Source organism: Glycine soja, chromosome 20, assembly GCF_004193775.1.
Source record: "Glycine soja cultivar W05 chromosome 20, ASM419377v2, whole genome shotgun sequence".
Lineage (NCBI taxonomy): Eukaryota > Viridiplantae > Streptophyta > Magnoliopsida > Fabales > Fabaceae > Glycine > Glycine soja.
This window is the reverse complement of record NC_041021.1, coordinates 44,238,703-44,253,934: the sequence shown is the minus strand read 5'-3', so window position 1 is coordinate 44,253,934 and position 15,232 is coordinate 44,238,703. Positions and strand designations below refer to the sequence as shown.

The window sequence follows — 15,232 nt, the reverse complement described above, 5'->3', positions numbered from 1 at the left end:
CTATAATAATTAATTTATATATTTTTCTTCTAAAAAATAAGTTATTTCCATAATTGAAAGTTATAAAATTAATCCTCGAAAGTATAAAAATCACTTAAATGATTTTACCCTCATAACAAAGTCTTCTTTATCTCCATACCCACAGTTAGGAAATTAAATCCTTATTAGTATGTTTATGAAACTCAGGCATCTACCAACTTGACCGGACTTTATTGGTAGTTAATTTATATTTTCAATAATTATGAAAAATGAGAATGTTAAAATATGGTCTATGTTTATCTTGTATAATAAAAAACGAAATTTCAACTAATCAAAGGTTTTACTTACCAGTATGGTTGTGTCCGACCTCAACGAAAAGAATTCATTTTGATGGCCACCATGACATAAAGTTGGTCTTTCAAGTCATAAAGAAACTTGAAGTATGCATGCCTCCATTTTCTGATTAAGAAAATGACACAACAAAATCCCAAAAAGCCCGTGGCAAATCCAGATTCTATTCCAATGTAAAGCCACGACAAAAATGCAAACTCATCTCCATCTTCATCTATTGGCTCTGTGTTGTTAGGTTTACCACCCTGGAAACATATTTTGGTAAGTGGAGGCCCACAAAGATCACGATTGCCTACATAGCTGAGTGCACTGAACCCCTGATGGTATTTTACCTGTCAAATTGTTGTATGACAAGCTTAAGTATTCCAAAAAGGACAAACTGGACAAGCCTTGAGGAATTTCACCCCAAAGTTGGTTTGTTGAAAAATCAAGGGACTCCAAGTTTCTCATGTTGTCAATCCCATTCGGTATTTTTCCTATTAATTTATTGTGGGACAAGTTCAAGGAGAACAATCCAATAATGCTAAACATTTGGGGAGGTATTGTTCCTGATAAATTGTTACTTGACATATCAATTAAGCTCATAAAGTGCAGGTTTTTTTGCATAATTTGATACCTGACCTTTCGTAACCAGCTCAAGACTATCTACTAAGGCATAGTAAGGATTATCCACAATACCAAGGGTATCTATTGTAGGAAACTCAAAACTAAGCTTGTTGAGCGAAGCATTGTTGAGAAAACTAAGGCTGTGATATTATGTAAGCAGGTGGGTATATGTCCTGAGATTGTGTTATTTGCAATATCCAAAATAATGAGGGAAGACATCTGACACATCTGTGTTGGGATGTTACTGCTAAATTTATTAGATCTTAAATGGAGAGCCTTTGCACCGTGCGGTATCCATTTTGGTATATTACCTGAAAAGTTGTTTTCGCCAACATTAAAGATCAACAGATAGTGACAATTTTTGCAGTGAGGGAGGAATCCCTCCATAGAGCTTATTCTCATGCAAATGTAGTAAGGTAAGATTAGACAACAAACCCATTGATGGGGTATCTTGCCTATCAGATTATTGCTTCCCAAGTTAATATGAACCAATGATTTTCAATTCTTCCAGCAATTTGTAAGCCCTCCAGATAAATGATTCAGAGATATGTCCAAGTACATCAAATTGTTTTTCCCATTCAACATCTCATGATCACACAAGAGAGGAGAGATGTTTCCTGATAATGAGTTGTTTGATATATAGGCAACGACCACGTTGGATGATAATCGAGGCAGACCACCTTTCAGACCATTTGATGACAGAAAAATGAAGGAATGTCTGGGATGGATGGCTTGAACTTGATTCAGGAAATCTCTATTTATATAGTTCTAAGTTTGCCATTCATACGTCCCTTATGATCGACAATAAAATATTGTGTTCAATAAGAAAATATAAGTAGCATTGCAACGAATTGGAAAAAGAAATTTCCTCGTGCCCAATGGTACCGTTGCTTTAAAAATTAAAATGTGTACCTTAATATCATTATACTAATACGAAGAATGGACTTACAATATGAAAGCAAAGCAAAAGAGAGACTTTGAAATGCTATAAAGGAACAGTAGATAATTCGTAAACGCTCACTTTACTGGCTTGAAATTTGGACGGCTGTTTGAAATTTTGAGTTATTTATTGAAAGTTGCGGTCTTCATTCTCTTTTAAGTGTACTTTAAAGTTTAGATAAAATGATAAATTAAATTATATGTCCGGCCTTGCCACAACGACTTTTTCTTTCTTTACTTTTTCCAATCTTAAACAAATATAAGGGGAAAAAATGTCCCGCTGCCTAAAGTACTAGTAGAGAAAGCCCATGCGATGCAACACGTGTTATTGATTGTGAACCAACAGTCACAACTTAATCTAATGTATAACGATTACAGATGTTTCTGTTATGTATACAATCACCTCACAAGAACTAATTTATACACAAACATGATAATGTTGGTGATGGACCAGGGCGCGGCGCTGCATTAAATTAAATTTTTCATAAAAGTTTTAAAGGGAAAGAAATAAGACAAATTTTTAAGGACTATTTTCATCTCTTAAAAGAAAATAATGTTCATTGAATCTTGTTTCTAATACATGCAATGCTACTTACAAAACTGTCCATAAACACCGATACAACTGATGCATCTACCTCCAACCAAAGAAACTTTTATTATGTCATTCAAATGCATGCACATAAAAAGTGGGGGCTTGTACTTCGATAGATTATGTCTCTAAATGTATTATGTTCCTGGAAAGATAAAATTCTTTCAGGCTACGGAATTGATGCCATTTCAATCTCAATACAAACGGTTACTTTTTCCTGACAGAAAGCTCAATTTATTCTCATCTTTTCTTCTTTGACAACTACACAAAGATATAAATATCATTAAACAAAAACTAGGCTATGATACCTATAATCATCCTTTCTTCTTTCACAATTACGCAAAAAAAAAAAAAACAAATAAATTATACTTTCCAGGGTTCAAATTTACATCCCAAAAGTGAGAAGGAACTGCATGAGGCTTTATCAAGTTGCGAGTGGCAGGGCAACCTCAAGCAAAGAATGCTGATGTACTCCCTATATCATCTTCGTCATGCAGCCAAATGGCTAAGCTTCCTCCATCCAAGGCACATGTGCTCTCAATCCATAACAAGGTGAGGAAGGAATAGACAATCAATCAAGGAAATCAACCTCATTGGAGTCACTGCAACTTAATACGCTTAGAATTGGCTTCTCTCAACCATTCAATGCATTCCTCTGCAGTTCCAGATGGATGGGCAAGTTGCCAAGCCATTGCTTTATCCAGCTGCAAGTGAAAATGAAAACCTCAAATTTCAATGCAGTGTGTACATCTGTGTGAGTGAAAATGCAGTAAGCCAAATGACTTACCGACTCCTTAACAAGAGGTCCTCCTTTAAGTTGTAGGGCATTCATAACATCTTTGCCATTGATCAATTGTTTTATGTCCCATACTTTCTCAAGGCCTGCTTTCCATGAAAATGTGTTAATTAAAAAAGAAATTTGAGGCGTAGCAAACTACAGAAGTATGACCAGAATACAGTACAACACATCTCCTGTCAAACACTCTTTTTTGTGCAACATGATAAACTATCATTTTATCTTCTTTTCCCTGTTATCCTTGTTTTTTTTATTTCATTTATAATATTGTAGCATTATCCATAAACTATACTTTCTACCACAACATAGTTCATTGGCATTACCATTGAAACAAATGTCACTAATTCAAACAGTTGCATGCCTGCATCATCTAAGAGCATTTTCAAATTACAGAATGTGAATTCTCAATCATTCTTCACCTTAACCAACTCATTTAAGCTCTCCTATTTTAGTTGACTTTTTGACATGACTGCACTGCAAGTGCAAAGCTTTCCTATAATAGAACAAAGCATCCAAAATTCCAAATCCAAAGGAAAAAGAAAAGTATCATAAACCAAATGAAACACAAATTCACATGCTCTGCAAAAACATGGTACGAATATGGCTGACATAACAAGTATTTGACTTCTTCAGAAGATATAAAGCACGGGAGAAAGGTACTAAAACTAAAAGTTAAAGACATAAAAATTGGCAAAAGAGCCACTAAGCTCACCTAGTTTGGTTATAGAATTCTCCACAGTATTAAACAGATCTCTTCGTTTGCTCAACTGTGAGGGTTCATCCTTAATGTCAATGGGATGTAGTATAGTGGATATCAACAGTGCAACATGCCAATAATCTTTAAGCTCTCTTAAGAGAAACCCTAAATAAATAAAATATAAAAACCTCAGCCAAAACAGATACAATTCATAATGCACAATAGCGTAGCAGTAACCTCCGATACAAACAGATATGGAAGAGCAGGCAAGAATCACAGTGCAATACTCCATCAAATTCAGTCCTCATAATTTAAGGAAATCCCATATATTCTGTTTCTTTCTTTTATTGACACAATTTAGTCAAGTGGTTTAAAAACAGGCCAAGTGTTACTTGTAGCTTGACTTGACTGAAGCAATAGTTTAACATAGGAAAAATGTGACTGCAAAATGAATTTAAGGAAATATGGCTTGCAGTTACTTTCAACTAGAAATTATAAAGCTAATAGTAGTAATATTGAAACTGCAACATGGAATCATGAAAAGCTACAGTCTGCAACACAATATGTCATAATAAAAAAGGTTATAACTGAAGATTAAGGTCAAAGGCCAAGCTATTGTGTACTGAAATTAAACTTCAAAATTAGAAGAAAGGAGAAGGCAAGGATTGAAATCTAGACCATTTGGTCATCGCTGATACCATGTCATGAACCAACAATAATTCCAAAAGGCTTAAGCTGTTAGGGGGAGATTCATAAATTGTTCTATATTAGATTTCTTACACAATCCAAAAAACCAGCATACTGTCGATGCAATGCCAAGGTAGCAAAGCAAGCTAACTGTACCTGTTAGTACCCGGACTCTAGAAGTGACAGGGACATCCACTAAGTCTCTCAGCCAATCATGATCAACAACTTGGACATCCTCACTAGATGCAAGACAAGGGATCAATGACAAAAATTTATATGACGCTTGGTGTAAATTAAGCACCTAGATTTTGACAAACAATTGCAAACATGTTAACCAACACAAAGTATCAACCAGAGAAAGTAATACTGAAAATAATTTATGTTATGTAAGTTATAATACATCCTTTGGACTTTACCAAGGCTACAAGGAAAGAAGACTAACCATTTCCGCATCCTTAGCTTTCCGCTTGAGAGATTCCCTGATAATATGATTAACAACAGGAATCTATAATTCCAAAGCACATATTAGGCTATTGAACCAACATGTCATTTGAAATAATAATTACATGAATAGACACAAGGTACAATGATCACATGTCCTATTGCACACACAGCACATATATTAGTCTCCATTCTCCATGGGGGGAATTGAGCCAAGAGTCCAAACAATTGTTAAAGTAGATGAGCTCAAACACTATAACTGAATTTTGGAACAAGGTTTGTGGCTAAGTTCAATTCAGGTCATCATTTTCAAATGTTTTTTTTTAAAAAAACTAGAAGTGCCTGCAAACAGCAATGCAAGCACCAAGACAAAATATTGTTTTATTTTGTAGTTTAGAGGAAGAAAGATAATTTTGTTTCATATTCATTCAGATTTTTAGAGATTGAGATTTATAGGTAGAGTTGGTTAGCGATTTTCTAATTGATCTGATTACACTTCAAATTCAAAAATAGACAAGGCAGGAAAAATAAAACAGAAAAGATAAGGATATGATCAATAAAAAAAAAATTAATTGTATCTATCCTAAGGGCTCAAGGATTAATTTATTTTAAAATATCCATACAAATAACTCCATAAAAAATCTAGAGTTGAAAATCTAATATAGACATTGTACTAGAAGCATCAATTACACAATTCAAATCACAGAGCTCAGAGTTAATGCACTTGAAGCTTAATATTGCCAAATCACAAATAGTACTAGTATATAGAAAAAGTATGTACCTTCTTAGCTTTCTTTTCTCTGTAAGTGACATTTCTAAGAGGGAGAAACAAAGCAGCACAAAGTGTTAACCTTTTTTGTTCAGCCTAAAATATACAAATTGTGTATCAGCATATAAGATAGATAGTCAAACAAACCTAAAGTGGTATGGAATAACCATGCACTCCCTTACTACGACAAGAATATATAGCAAGCAAAGATGAAAGTTTGACTGATTACTTACAGTAAAAGTTGACTCTCCAAGTAAATGGATAAGGTTCCATGCAGTATCCAAGTAAGAAACGCAAAGCCTGGAAAAAGTTTAAAAAATACCTGATTAGCATATGACAAACAAAATATCCATTTCTCCATGCAAGAGAATAGTCAAAAACAAAATAGGGAACTAAGCATGACTAAAAGGCTCTCAATAATACCAGATTGATATGCAGTATCCATATAATAGAGTATTGTAAATTGTCATAGTTCTGTTTGTACAGCTTTCTGTTAGTTAGTTAGATGCTGAGTAAGCAGTTAGTTAGGATTCAGTAGCTTGCATGCCAAGCCTCACAATATTATAAATAGATCTCTCTATGTGCAACTTCTCAGAATATAAATAATAATAATTCTCTTTCATAAATCTCTCTCACTCTGTTCTCTCTCTGCCGAACTCTATTAATATAATACATAATAAACCTAATGCCACACATACTTCATAGAAATACTTTTGTTAACTATTAGTGTAGTACTGCTAGTACTAGCCAAGCTCAATAAGATTTCTAACCTAACAAGATTCATGGCATGGCATCATTAAATTAAAATATTTTATATTCTAACAGCACAGGTGAAAGATCTTGAATTTGCATTCGGCCAACTCAACCCCAAAAACTAACTCATAAAAGTGAGGATTGTCCAAATCTTCATAAGCTCTATTTTAGATATATCTATAGTCAATGTGAGATCTCGGCACACACCCTCACACCCAGGATTGGACATCTAGAGTGCAAGGATTGTAAGACTGAATTTATTTATTGCATTGGGAAGGTAGTGGAGCAAAGTAGTTTTTTTTTTTTTGCACAATTGAGGTCTATGATAGGCTTTGATACCATCTTGAATTTAGGCCAAGTCTAGCTCAACCACAAAAGCTAGCTCATGTAGTGAGGATTACCCAAGCCTTCATAAGGTTTACTTTATCCACACACGCAGCCAATGTGGGATCTCAACAAAAGATTTCAATCTATTATCATTGCATTTCAGACTGTTTATATAAGGAGATTGTGGCTATTGAAACTTTAAAATATAAAAGAGGTTAACATTTGGGAATGGAAGAATTCAACAACCATTCAACTCTTATATATACACTTGCATGCATCTAAAAAGGTATACTGTTTCAATTTTCAAATATGAAATTCATTACAAATATCTATCATTGTTATTTGTCTATTAGGTGCTTTTTGCTTTTCTGGCAAAGTGGCAATAATATATAGCTAATTCTTACTTTGTACAAAAGATGCAAATGAGATTGTTATTAATAAATGAATTTGCAATCACTATGCACTTTCAACTTACAAAGAAACATTTTTTTGAACCTATCTACAAACTATACCTTTCACACCCATCTGAAATGGCGGGTTCAAATTCAGGAGGAAGACTGAATACAATCCAAAATAGTGTCAGATCACAAATATAAGTCATAGCTTTGACAGGCTGATTTCCGGATATCATCAGATCAATCTACAAACACAGACATAGACATAAGAGAATGAATGGCGAGATTTCAGTACTGACATAAAAAAACATGAGCACATCTTTATAATAAGAAGTTCCAATAGCATTCCAAAATTGAAAATAACATTCTAAGGTGACTACACTGAAGTAATGGAAGAGTTAGAACGCACCTCGGTTCCAATGCGCTCTCTGCTAATTTTAGCAGCTAGAGCATCTTTCACATCATCATATGCAGCAGCTACTTTCAGATCTTCATCTAGAGTAAATTCAAATCTAGCACCTAAAAATAATGAAAATGTATCTTCAATATAGCAGGAGAACAAGTTCAAACTTCAAAAGAAAGCATAGGACAAAATATTCACAAGATAAACTAAAATAAACTGATCACCAAAATTAGAATATACCAAATCTAATGGCTCGAAGAACTCGTAACGGATCATCAAGAAATGTGGCCTTTGGAGGTAAAGGTGTCACTATCTTTCCAGACTTAAGATCTGAGATGCCTGCAAAGTGCCAAAGAGATTATTAGATGGACAATGTAGCTCATAAAATACTTGTTTAGGAAAAAAGATCCAATCTAACCTCTCTTAGTGAAATCTTCAACTGAGTCAGTGTTGATATTGTAGAACAAGCTGTCATTCACAACTAAATCAATTTAAGAAACTATCTTGTAAAATAGGTATAAAAAGAGGTGAATATTAGAGGACACTCAAACCAACATATATGCAAAAAAGAAATTACCAGCATAATTCTTAATTGTATCATTCTACAAACATAAACTCTTTGAATATTAAATGGTTTCTTTTTTTAATTTCTCCCAGTCTTGTACTTCTTTCTTTGTCTTATCTAATGATACTTTCTATCAAAAAAGAAAAGCACAGAAAGATACCTGTTAATTGTCAAATCCCTCCTATATGCATCCTCTTCTGCTGTGCCAAATCTTTGCTGTTAGACATGAAGTTATTCTTTATTCTGTTATTTGACTAGGGTATGGAATGGGGGGAGACCAAATATTCCAAATGGCAAATACATGGTCATCTAAGCACAAAATTAGCTTAAATATCAACAGAAGTGCAAAATATAGGGGAATTTTAACTTAATAACAATCATGCATCTTCTTCTTAAGCATTTAACTAATTATGAGAAATACACGCATCTGATTCCAGTTTCCAACTTAGAAGAAACTAGAAGGAAAAAAAACATCTTATATGACCAAAATAAACCAAAAAAAAAAAAAAACTAATTAAAGAAATTTAGAGGAAAACAAAAAAAAAATATCATGCAAATTTGTAAGTACAATAGAATAAGTAAAACTTGTATGCAACCAAAAGACTGAGCAATTATATACCGTAGAAGGAATGCGGCTATTCTCAGTGTATTCTTCACTCCTTAGGTTAACAAAATCAATCCATATATCAAACAAACGCATCCTGGCTGTTTCCAAATGTTTGGACTGGTCAGGATTGCTGCAAAAAGAAAGAAAAATAATAAATAATGCTTTACAAAAAAGGTAAAAAATGCAACACATTAAAAAAAGGAATGCCTGCGATTACCAGATGCAAAGTTGAATGAAAAAGAATGATAACCAGTGCACTCTTGAGCCGCTCCGCTGTCCTGTTATAGCGGGCTATTGACTACTATGCATCTATGCCTATTACTATATGAGAATTAATGCCTAGCATAACAGTAGTAAGCATGGTTGTCAAACTTGCACATTTACTAGTTCATTAACACCAGTGACACAAATGTGTCAACTCGCTTGCTAACTTGCAATGCAGTCAAACTCAGCAATACTCATCAAATTCAAAATTGGAAGATTACACTCAACTTTCTCACTTAATAGTGCTAGGACTTGCTTTCTTATGTATGTATAGTATGAAATAGTTTTGGAAAAAAGAAAAAGAAGGGAAAACCATGCTGTGGTTTGCTCGCAATAATATCTAATATTTAAACACGGCACTACTTCCTTTCAATTAATGAGTCATCCGTGGTAATCTTTTGCAACGGATATCAAAGCCTGTAATTTCTAATTAGAGTTTATTAATTAGGTGAATTTGACAATCACAACGTAGTTAAGCAACTAGACCTGCATAGAGAGAAAGAGAAACGGAAAATACCTCTCGATAACACAAACTCCCTGTGCATCTTCGCCAATGGACAACAAGTACTCCCTAACCTTATCCACAAACTCAGTTCCCATCATATTGTCGAGAGCGATATCAATGTCATAGCACTCTTTTCCCAGAAGCTGCAGAACAGAACAGAACCAATGACAAAAAGAGAGAAGAAAAAGAATTAGGGCTAGGCATTATTGTTGAAGGAGTGTGACCTTGTCGCGGACCCAGCCACCGGCGACTCGGAGCTGAGTTTGGAGGTGGAAGTGGCGAAGAGTGGCGAGAAGCCTGTCGAAGATTCTTCTCTCGATGTCGGAGAGGTCGATTTTATCGCGAATATGGAGCGTGGACATTGGTGCGCAGCCGCAACTTCGAAACGACGGCGTCGCGATTCGTAGGAGGGTTTTGGCGGGACGGTGAGTGTGGAGAAGAGGAAGAACAAAGGTTGGTGTCTGTGATGATGAAAAATCCCTCACACTATTCAAATTGGGTCTGGGATGCACCACAAGAAGCCTTGTGGCAATATTCAAAGCCACTTTCATTTCATGGGCTTTCTTATATTTAAATATTCAGACTGTGAAATCACTTCACATTTGCTTGGCAGTGTTTATATAAAGGAAATGGACTGTAGAAAAGGGAAGGGTGTATTTGTTTTGCCTTATCTAATGATACTTTCTAGTTGCATCACTTCACATTTGATTGGGTTCTTAAACGCATAAAACCAACCCGTATGTTTAGTTGGACGTTTTAATCGCAATCCAAACACATTACCTGTTTAGCTTCAAAATAACACCAGAAATCACATCAATAACATGCAATATAACACACTAGTTGCATCATAACTGAAACACTTGTTACACCATAGTTAATTCGTATCATGGAAAAAAGGTTCCGAGTTATAAAATTACATTTTCCTGCCTGTTATTGTTCTTCTGGTTCAATCCGCTGATTCAATTTTGAATGAAGAGTGATGTTTTGCATGAATTGACATATCAAGTTGACATATGCACGTGTTTTTCTCAAAAATCATACATCAACAAAAACACTTCAACTATAGTGTAACCTATGTGGAGATAGCATCAACCACTTTCTACCAGAAAAGGGGGGCAATAAAAAATAAAATATCACATGAGCTAAGCCTTTCTTGGTCAAATGTACATTAGCTCAGAGAAACGAGCAATCTCTATACAGGTTGCAAACCTAAATTCAATCCGTCAATCTCTATCATGCAGAACTACAAGTTTAGCAAAAAACTCAACCTAGCTTCCCGCATTTCTTCCACCTTTTCTGCTAACAGCCTCACATAATCGGCATGGCAACGTGTCAAGGCTCACAGCTCGAGTTTTTCCATAGTTACCAAGTACACCACACCTTCTCCATGCATGGTATTCTGCATAGGCTACTGGATCATTAGCTACAGCCTTCACGTGCGAAGCCAACTCTTCCAATGAGTTGAATTTTCTACCATCTATTATTGAATGTGGAGGGACAAAATCCATGACATTTGGTGCACCAAAATAGATAGGAACTGCACCAGAGTCTAAGGCATAGAATAACTTCTCTGTCACGTAGCTCTCAGTAAAAGTGTTCTCAATTGCAAGAACAAACTTGTAGTGAGACATGGCGCAATGTAAATGATCCCACCATTTTGGTGTAACATTGGCGTCATTGGCACATTCAGGATAAAGAGAAAGAGCCATGTCTAGACCACCAACATTATTTAGGCACTTGCCAAATGAATGATGTGGCAGTAAGCTGAGAAGTTTCTTGGCAAGTTCATTCCTTCGAGGAAGACACCGAGATGAAGACCAATAAACAAGTATATCCTACAAAAGATAAATTGGGTTAGGTTGCTATGAGTTCCTCTTCCATCATCTGCCATTTAATATTCTCTTGATAAATTACTTACTCTGTTTTTTTTATTGGAGACATGGTAGTTTCGACCATTGTGAAAGAGCGCACCAGCATAGGTTGACTGCACGTCATCCTCAGCATGATAACTAATATATATGTCCTCTCGACCTGATCTCTTTCGGCCAGCTTCAAGATCCATATATACACGAAGAGGTTCTCCCACGCGCCTCTGAAATATAAAATAAATCATAACAAAATGGACCAAATGCAATATCACAGTATATGTTATCAGACAAAAAATCCATAAAGTCTAAACATGCATTCTACAATACACAAGAAGCATTTGAGAAAGAAAGGTAGACAAGAAAAACGACTTCAGTACAAAACGAAAGAGATGGTACCATGGTGGGAGTTTGAAGTGCTTAAATAAGAAGGGCTTATTAAAACTCTTCTACAGAAATGCCCTTGATAATTGTATCAAGCTAATAAACTCAGTACTGATGGTTGATACTACAAGCAAGTTATTGACCACATTTTAAACACCTAAAGGCTCAAACCGATACAGGATTTGAGCAATAGGTAGTGCAGATATACAACCAAAAAAATTATGTCTGGTTTCATATTTATTAGGTTTTCTTTATATTTTTGTATGTTAATTGAATCCCATGAAATAAAAGTACTTTGAAAACAACTTTAGCTGCTGACTTTCTTTAATCTGATTCCTGACAACAGAAAAATAAAATTAAAACCACCAGCACACAGTTAATAAAATTGAAGAAAAATGGATGGACCCAACAACCACCCAAATGGCAATAAAGCCAATAACATCATAAAAAAGGAGGATATCATCACCAATAGAATTTTTTGTCAGCAGTTGGTGAAACTGTAAAAGAAATCAAGAAGAAAATCATGTTGCTGTGATGCCCTTAATGGTATTAGGGCAGATGTATAGAAATATAAAGGAACAAAAAAATGAAAAGTGTAGCCCTTTTTTCTTAAGAAACCTCTCAAATGAAAAGGGACTACTTTGCTATTATTTGCTGCTTTTATCTCTATCCAGCCTTCCTAATAAAATGCACTCCAACAAAAACCAAACAAATTACAGAACTTTCTATAATAGCTACACTAAATCATGATGAAGAAATGATATCTCCAGATCCTACCCCAGCAAATATTCCATGTCAATTGCCAATGAAGTCATTGTACCAAATATCTATATTATATGCTACTACTACTACTACTGGCTTATTGAAGTCCAATAAAAAGCACACAAACATAGGTTTTTATTCTTTACAAATTCTCAAATTCAAGATCCTTAACCTAATTTTCACTCAAATACATCTCATGCTTCCAGACAACACTGCCTGGAAAAACTCACAACAGAATGCTTAGGGCCTCTTTGATTTAAAGTTGGGTAGAATAGATTATGATAGAATTAATTTAAAATCACAGAGCATAATTAGGATGTGTCCAAATTAGGCTGTGCATGATTTGGCATTCAACCACGTTGCATGTCAAAGGTTGCTCTCACAGAAATCACATTGAACGTGCTTTGGAATGCGAGATTTGTGTAAACCAAACACGCACTTAATCTCGGTCATAGATTTGCTTTTGAAAGTGAGATAATTAATACTCTAATGCCAAAACAAACAGGGGCTTAGTAAAATAATCTGCTTTCAAGCTATGAAGGTGTGACTAAGATGAAATCTTCCAAATTGTAAGTTAGACCAAAGATTACAACAATGGAAGAAAAAAGTCCATGCATAGTTATTGGTATATGCTAAAAAGGATAATTATCCTTATAACTGCCAGGTGCCATCAGCTTCCCATGACTACCACTCCTAGTACACCAAAACTACCACCAATGTATTATACTTCACATCATATCTAGTTGCAGTTGAAATATAATCACTTCCTCCTATTCATAAGAATGAACCATTGTTCATCATATCTTCTCATAACTAAATAAAATATCAGATCAATTTAGTTCTTAAAGTGACACCCAATGCAAGTTTTGCAAAGCTAGCAAGTTCAGCAGTCATATCCGTGAACATATCCTTCTCAGCTAGTACGGTAACATACCAAATGTCCTAGATCTACTCCAACATCAAGTCTTCAACAGCAATCTAAGATCACTAGCGCTCAAACAAATTACAAACAGACAAACCTTAGGAAATTCTCACTATCTATTGATCCAGCCGTGAAAAACTGAAATAATAAATGAGAACCAAACTTCAAAAGAGATAACTACAAAGCAAGGATCATAAATCGAACCCTGAGTAACAGTAGAGTAACACCATTCATGTCCTTAGTACATTTAAATTTCTACGAAGACTCACCATCATTTCCAATCAAAAATGTGATTTTGCAAAGAAAACTAGCACCCCCATTTACATTCCCACCAAATCCAATGAACCATTAGAATCAGAAACGCACCTGAAGCGGAGGCGTGGAAGATTCAAAGAACAACGCATCAGGCTTGTCAGCGAGAACGGGCGATTTGGTCCACAAGCAGCTCAACCCACATGAGCAGGAGTACAAGTTATCCAAGTTATCGGGAATCCAAGTCCACCCTTTGACCAAAACGCTAACATGGTTGAGTTTCAAGCCCCCGCAATCGCTAACTTCCTGCAAAGACGCGACCTTTGAGTGGTTAAGGGGCACCCCATTTGGTTTTTGTTTGAAGCGAGCGCAGCCCACTTGGGAATCCCATTTCCTGAAGGCCGCGACCAGATCGGAGAAGGGTTCCGCCGTGGGCGGCGTGGTTGTGGGGCGGGTGATGGGAGGGAAAGAGGAGGAGGAAGCGGAGGGGAAGTGGAGGAAACCGGAGAAGAAGAGGAGGAAGAAGGTGAAGGTGAGCATGATTGTGATGGTGAAGGTGTTTATGGGTTTGGAAGGCACTGGCATCGTTGAGGGGAAGAAGATGGGGGTTCTAACCCTCTCTTCGACTCAGAGAGGACATGGACATGGAAATGGAATGGACTCGGTTGCAGTACATCATCACTTGTACGGCTCTTCAAATCCCAACCAAACCAAACCGTTTCCAGACGTCAATACCAAAAAAATTCAAAAATGATTTAATCGAAAACAAAACAAAAATTCTAAAAAATCACTTTTTTTAATTTGATTTGATTTTTATCTTACTATAAAAAAAATCGAATCAAATCATATATTATATTATATAAATTTTATCATGATAATTAATTATAAGTGTTAAATAATTTATTAATTTTTCTTTATTTTCTAATCAATGTATATATTTTACATTCATATATTAAAAATGACATATTAATATTATTATAAAAGTATTAAATATCAAATGATAGATAAATTATTATTATGTTACAAAAATAATTTATAATATCATTTTATGTTAATGTTGTCATTTAATCAAATCAAACCAAACAATAAAATATTATTAATTGAATTTAATTTGAATTCAAAATTATATTTAAATCAAACTAAACGAACAACATCTTTAATTTATGCTTAACTTAGAGGATTTTTATGTCTTAAAAGGAAATCAAACAGCACCACGCTAACAATCTAATGACTTGTTCTTCTTTTTTCTCTTTAGTCTTACGTTTCTTTGAATCGAATCGGTATAATTACTACTACTTTTCAAACGGGTGCCGGTCATTTTCACTTGCGTTAGGGTGGTTGGTTGGTTCCTTTGAATTTGACATCGAAATGGGT

The 15,232-nt window shown here is 35.1% G+C and overlaps 3 protein-coding genes across 3 annotated transcripts; all 3 read right to left on the bottom strand.

Moving 5' to 3' along the window:
• Nucleotides 1–347: 347 nt before the first annotated feature.
• Nucleotides 348–1,234, bottom strand: LOC114402148 (receptor-like protein EIX2). Its single transcript, XM_028364663.1, has 3 exons — nucleotides 1,221–1,234; nucleotides 947–1,076; nucleotides 348–662 (listed from the first exon to the last, which is right to left on the bottom strand). Exons 1-3 carry the CDS (start codon nucleotides 1,232–1,234, stop codon nucleotides 348–350), a joined length of 459 nt encoding a protein of 152 aa, XP_028220464.1.
• Nucleotides 1,235–2,555: 1,321 nt separating this feature from the next.
• On the bottom strand, nucleotides 2,556–10,406 carry LOC114403055 (putative CCA tRNA nucleotidyltransferase 2). Its single transcript, XM_028365773.1, has 15 exons — nucleotides 9,898–10,406; nucleotides 9,686–9,816; nucleotides 8,917–9,034; nucleotides 8,458–8,513; nucleotides 8,151–8,200; nucleotides 7,973–8,071; nucleotides 7,739–7,848; nucleotides 7,447–7,574; nucleotides 6,088–6,154; nucleotides 5,867–5,950; nucleotides 5,087–5,149; nucleotides 4,801–4,945; nucleotides 3,973–4,122; nucleotides 3,252–3,346; nucleotides 2,556–3,168 (listed from the first exon to the last, which is right to left on the bottom strand). Exons 1-15 carry the CDS (start codon nucleotides 10,222–10,224, stop codon nucleotides 3,064–3,066), a joined length of 1,728 nt encoding a protein of 575 aa, XP_028221574.1. The 5' UTR covers nucleotides 10,225–10,406; the 3' UTR covers nucleotides 2,556–3,063.
• A 209-nt stretch (nucleotides 10,407–10,615) lies between these two features.
• Nucleotides 10,616–14,579, bottom strand: LOC114403056 (alpha-(1,4)-fucosyltransferase-like). The gene is made up of 3 exons (XM_028365774.1): nucleotides 13,973–14,579; nucleotides 11,592–11,765; nucleotides 10,616–11,508 (listed from the first exon to the last, which is right to left on the bottom strand). Exons 1-3 carry the CDS (start codon nucleotides 14,441–14,443, stop codon nucleotides 10,942–10,944), a joined length of 1,212 nt encoding a protein of 403 aa, XP_028221575.1. The 5' UTR covers nucleotides 14,444–14,579; the 3' UTR covers nucleotides 10,616–10,941.
• Between the last annotated feature and the right edge of the window lie 653 nt (nucleotides 14,580–15,232).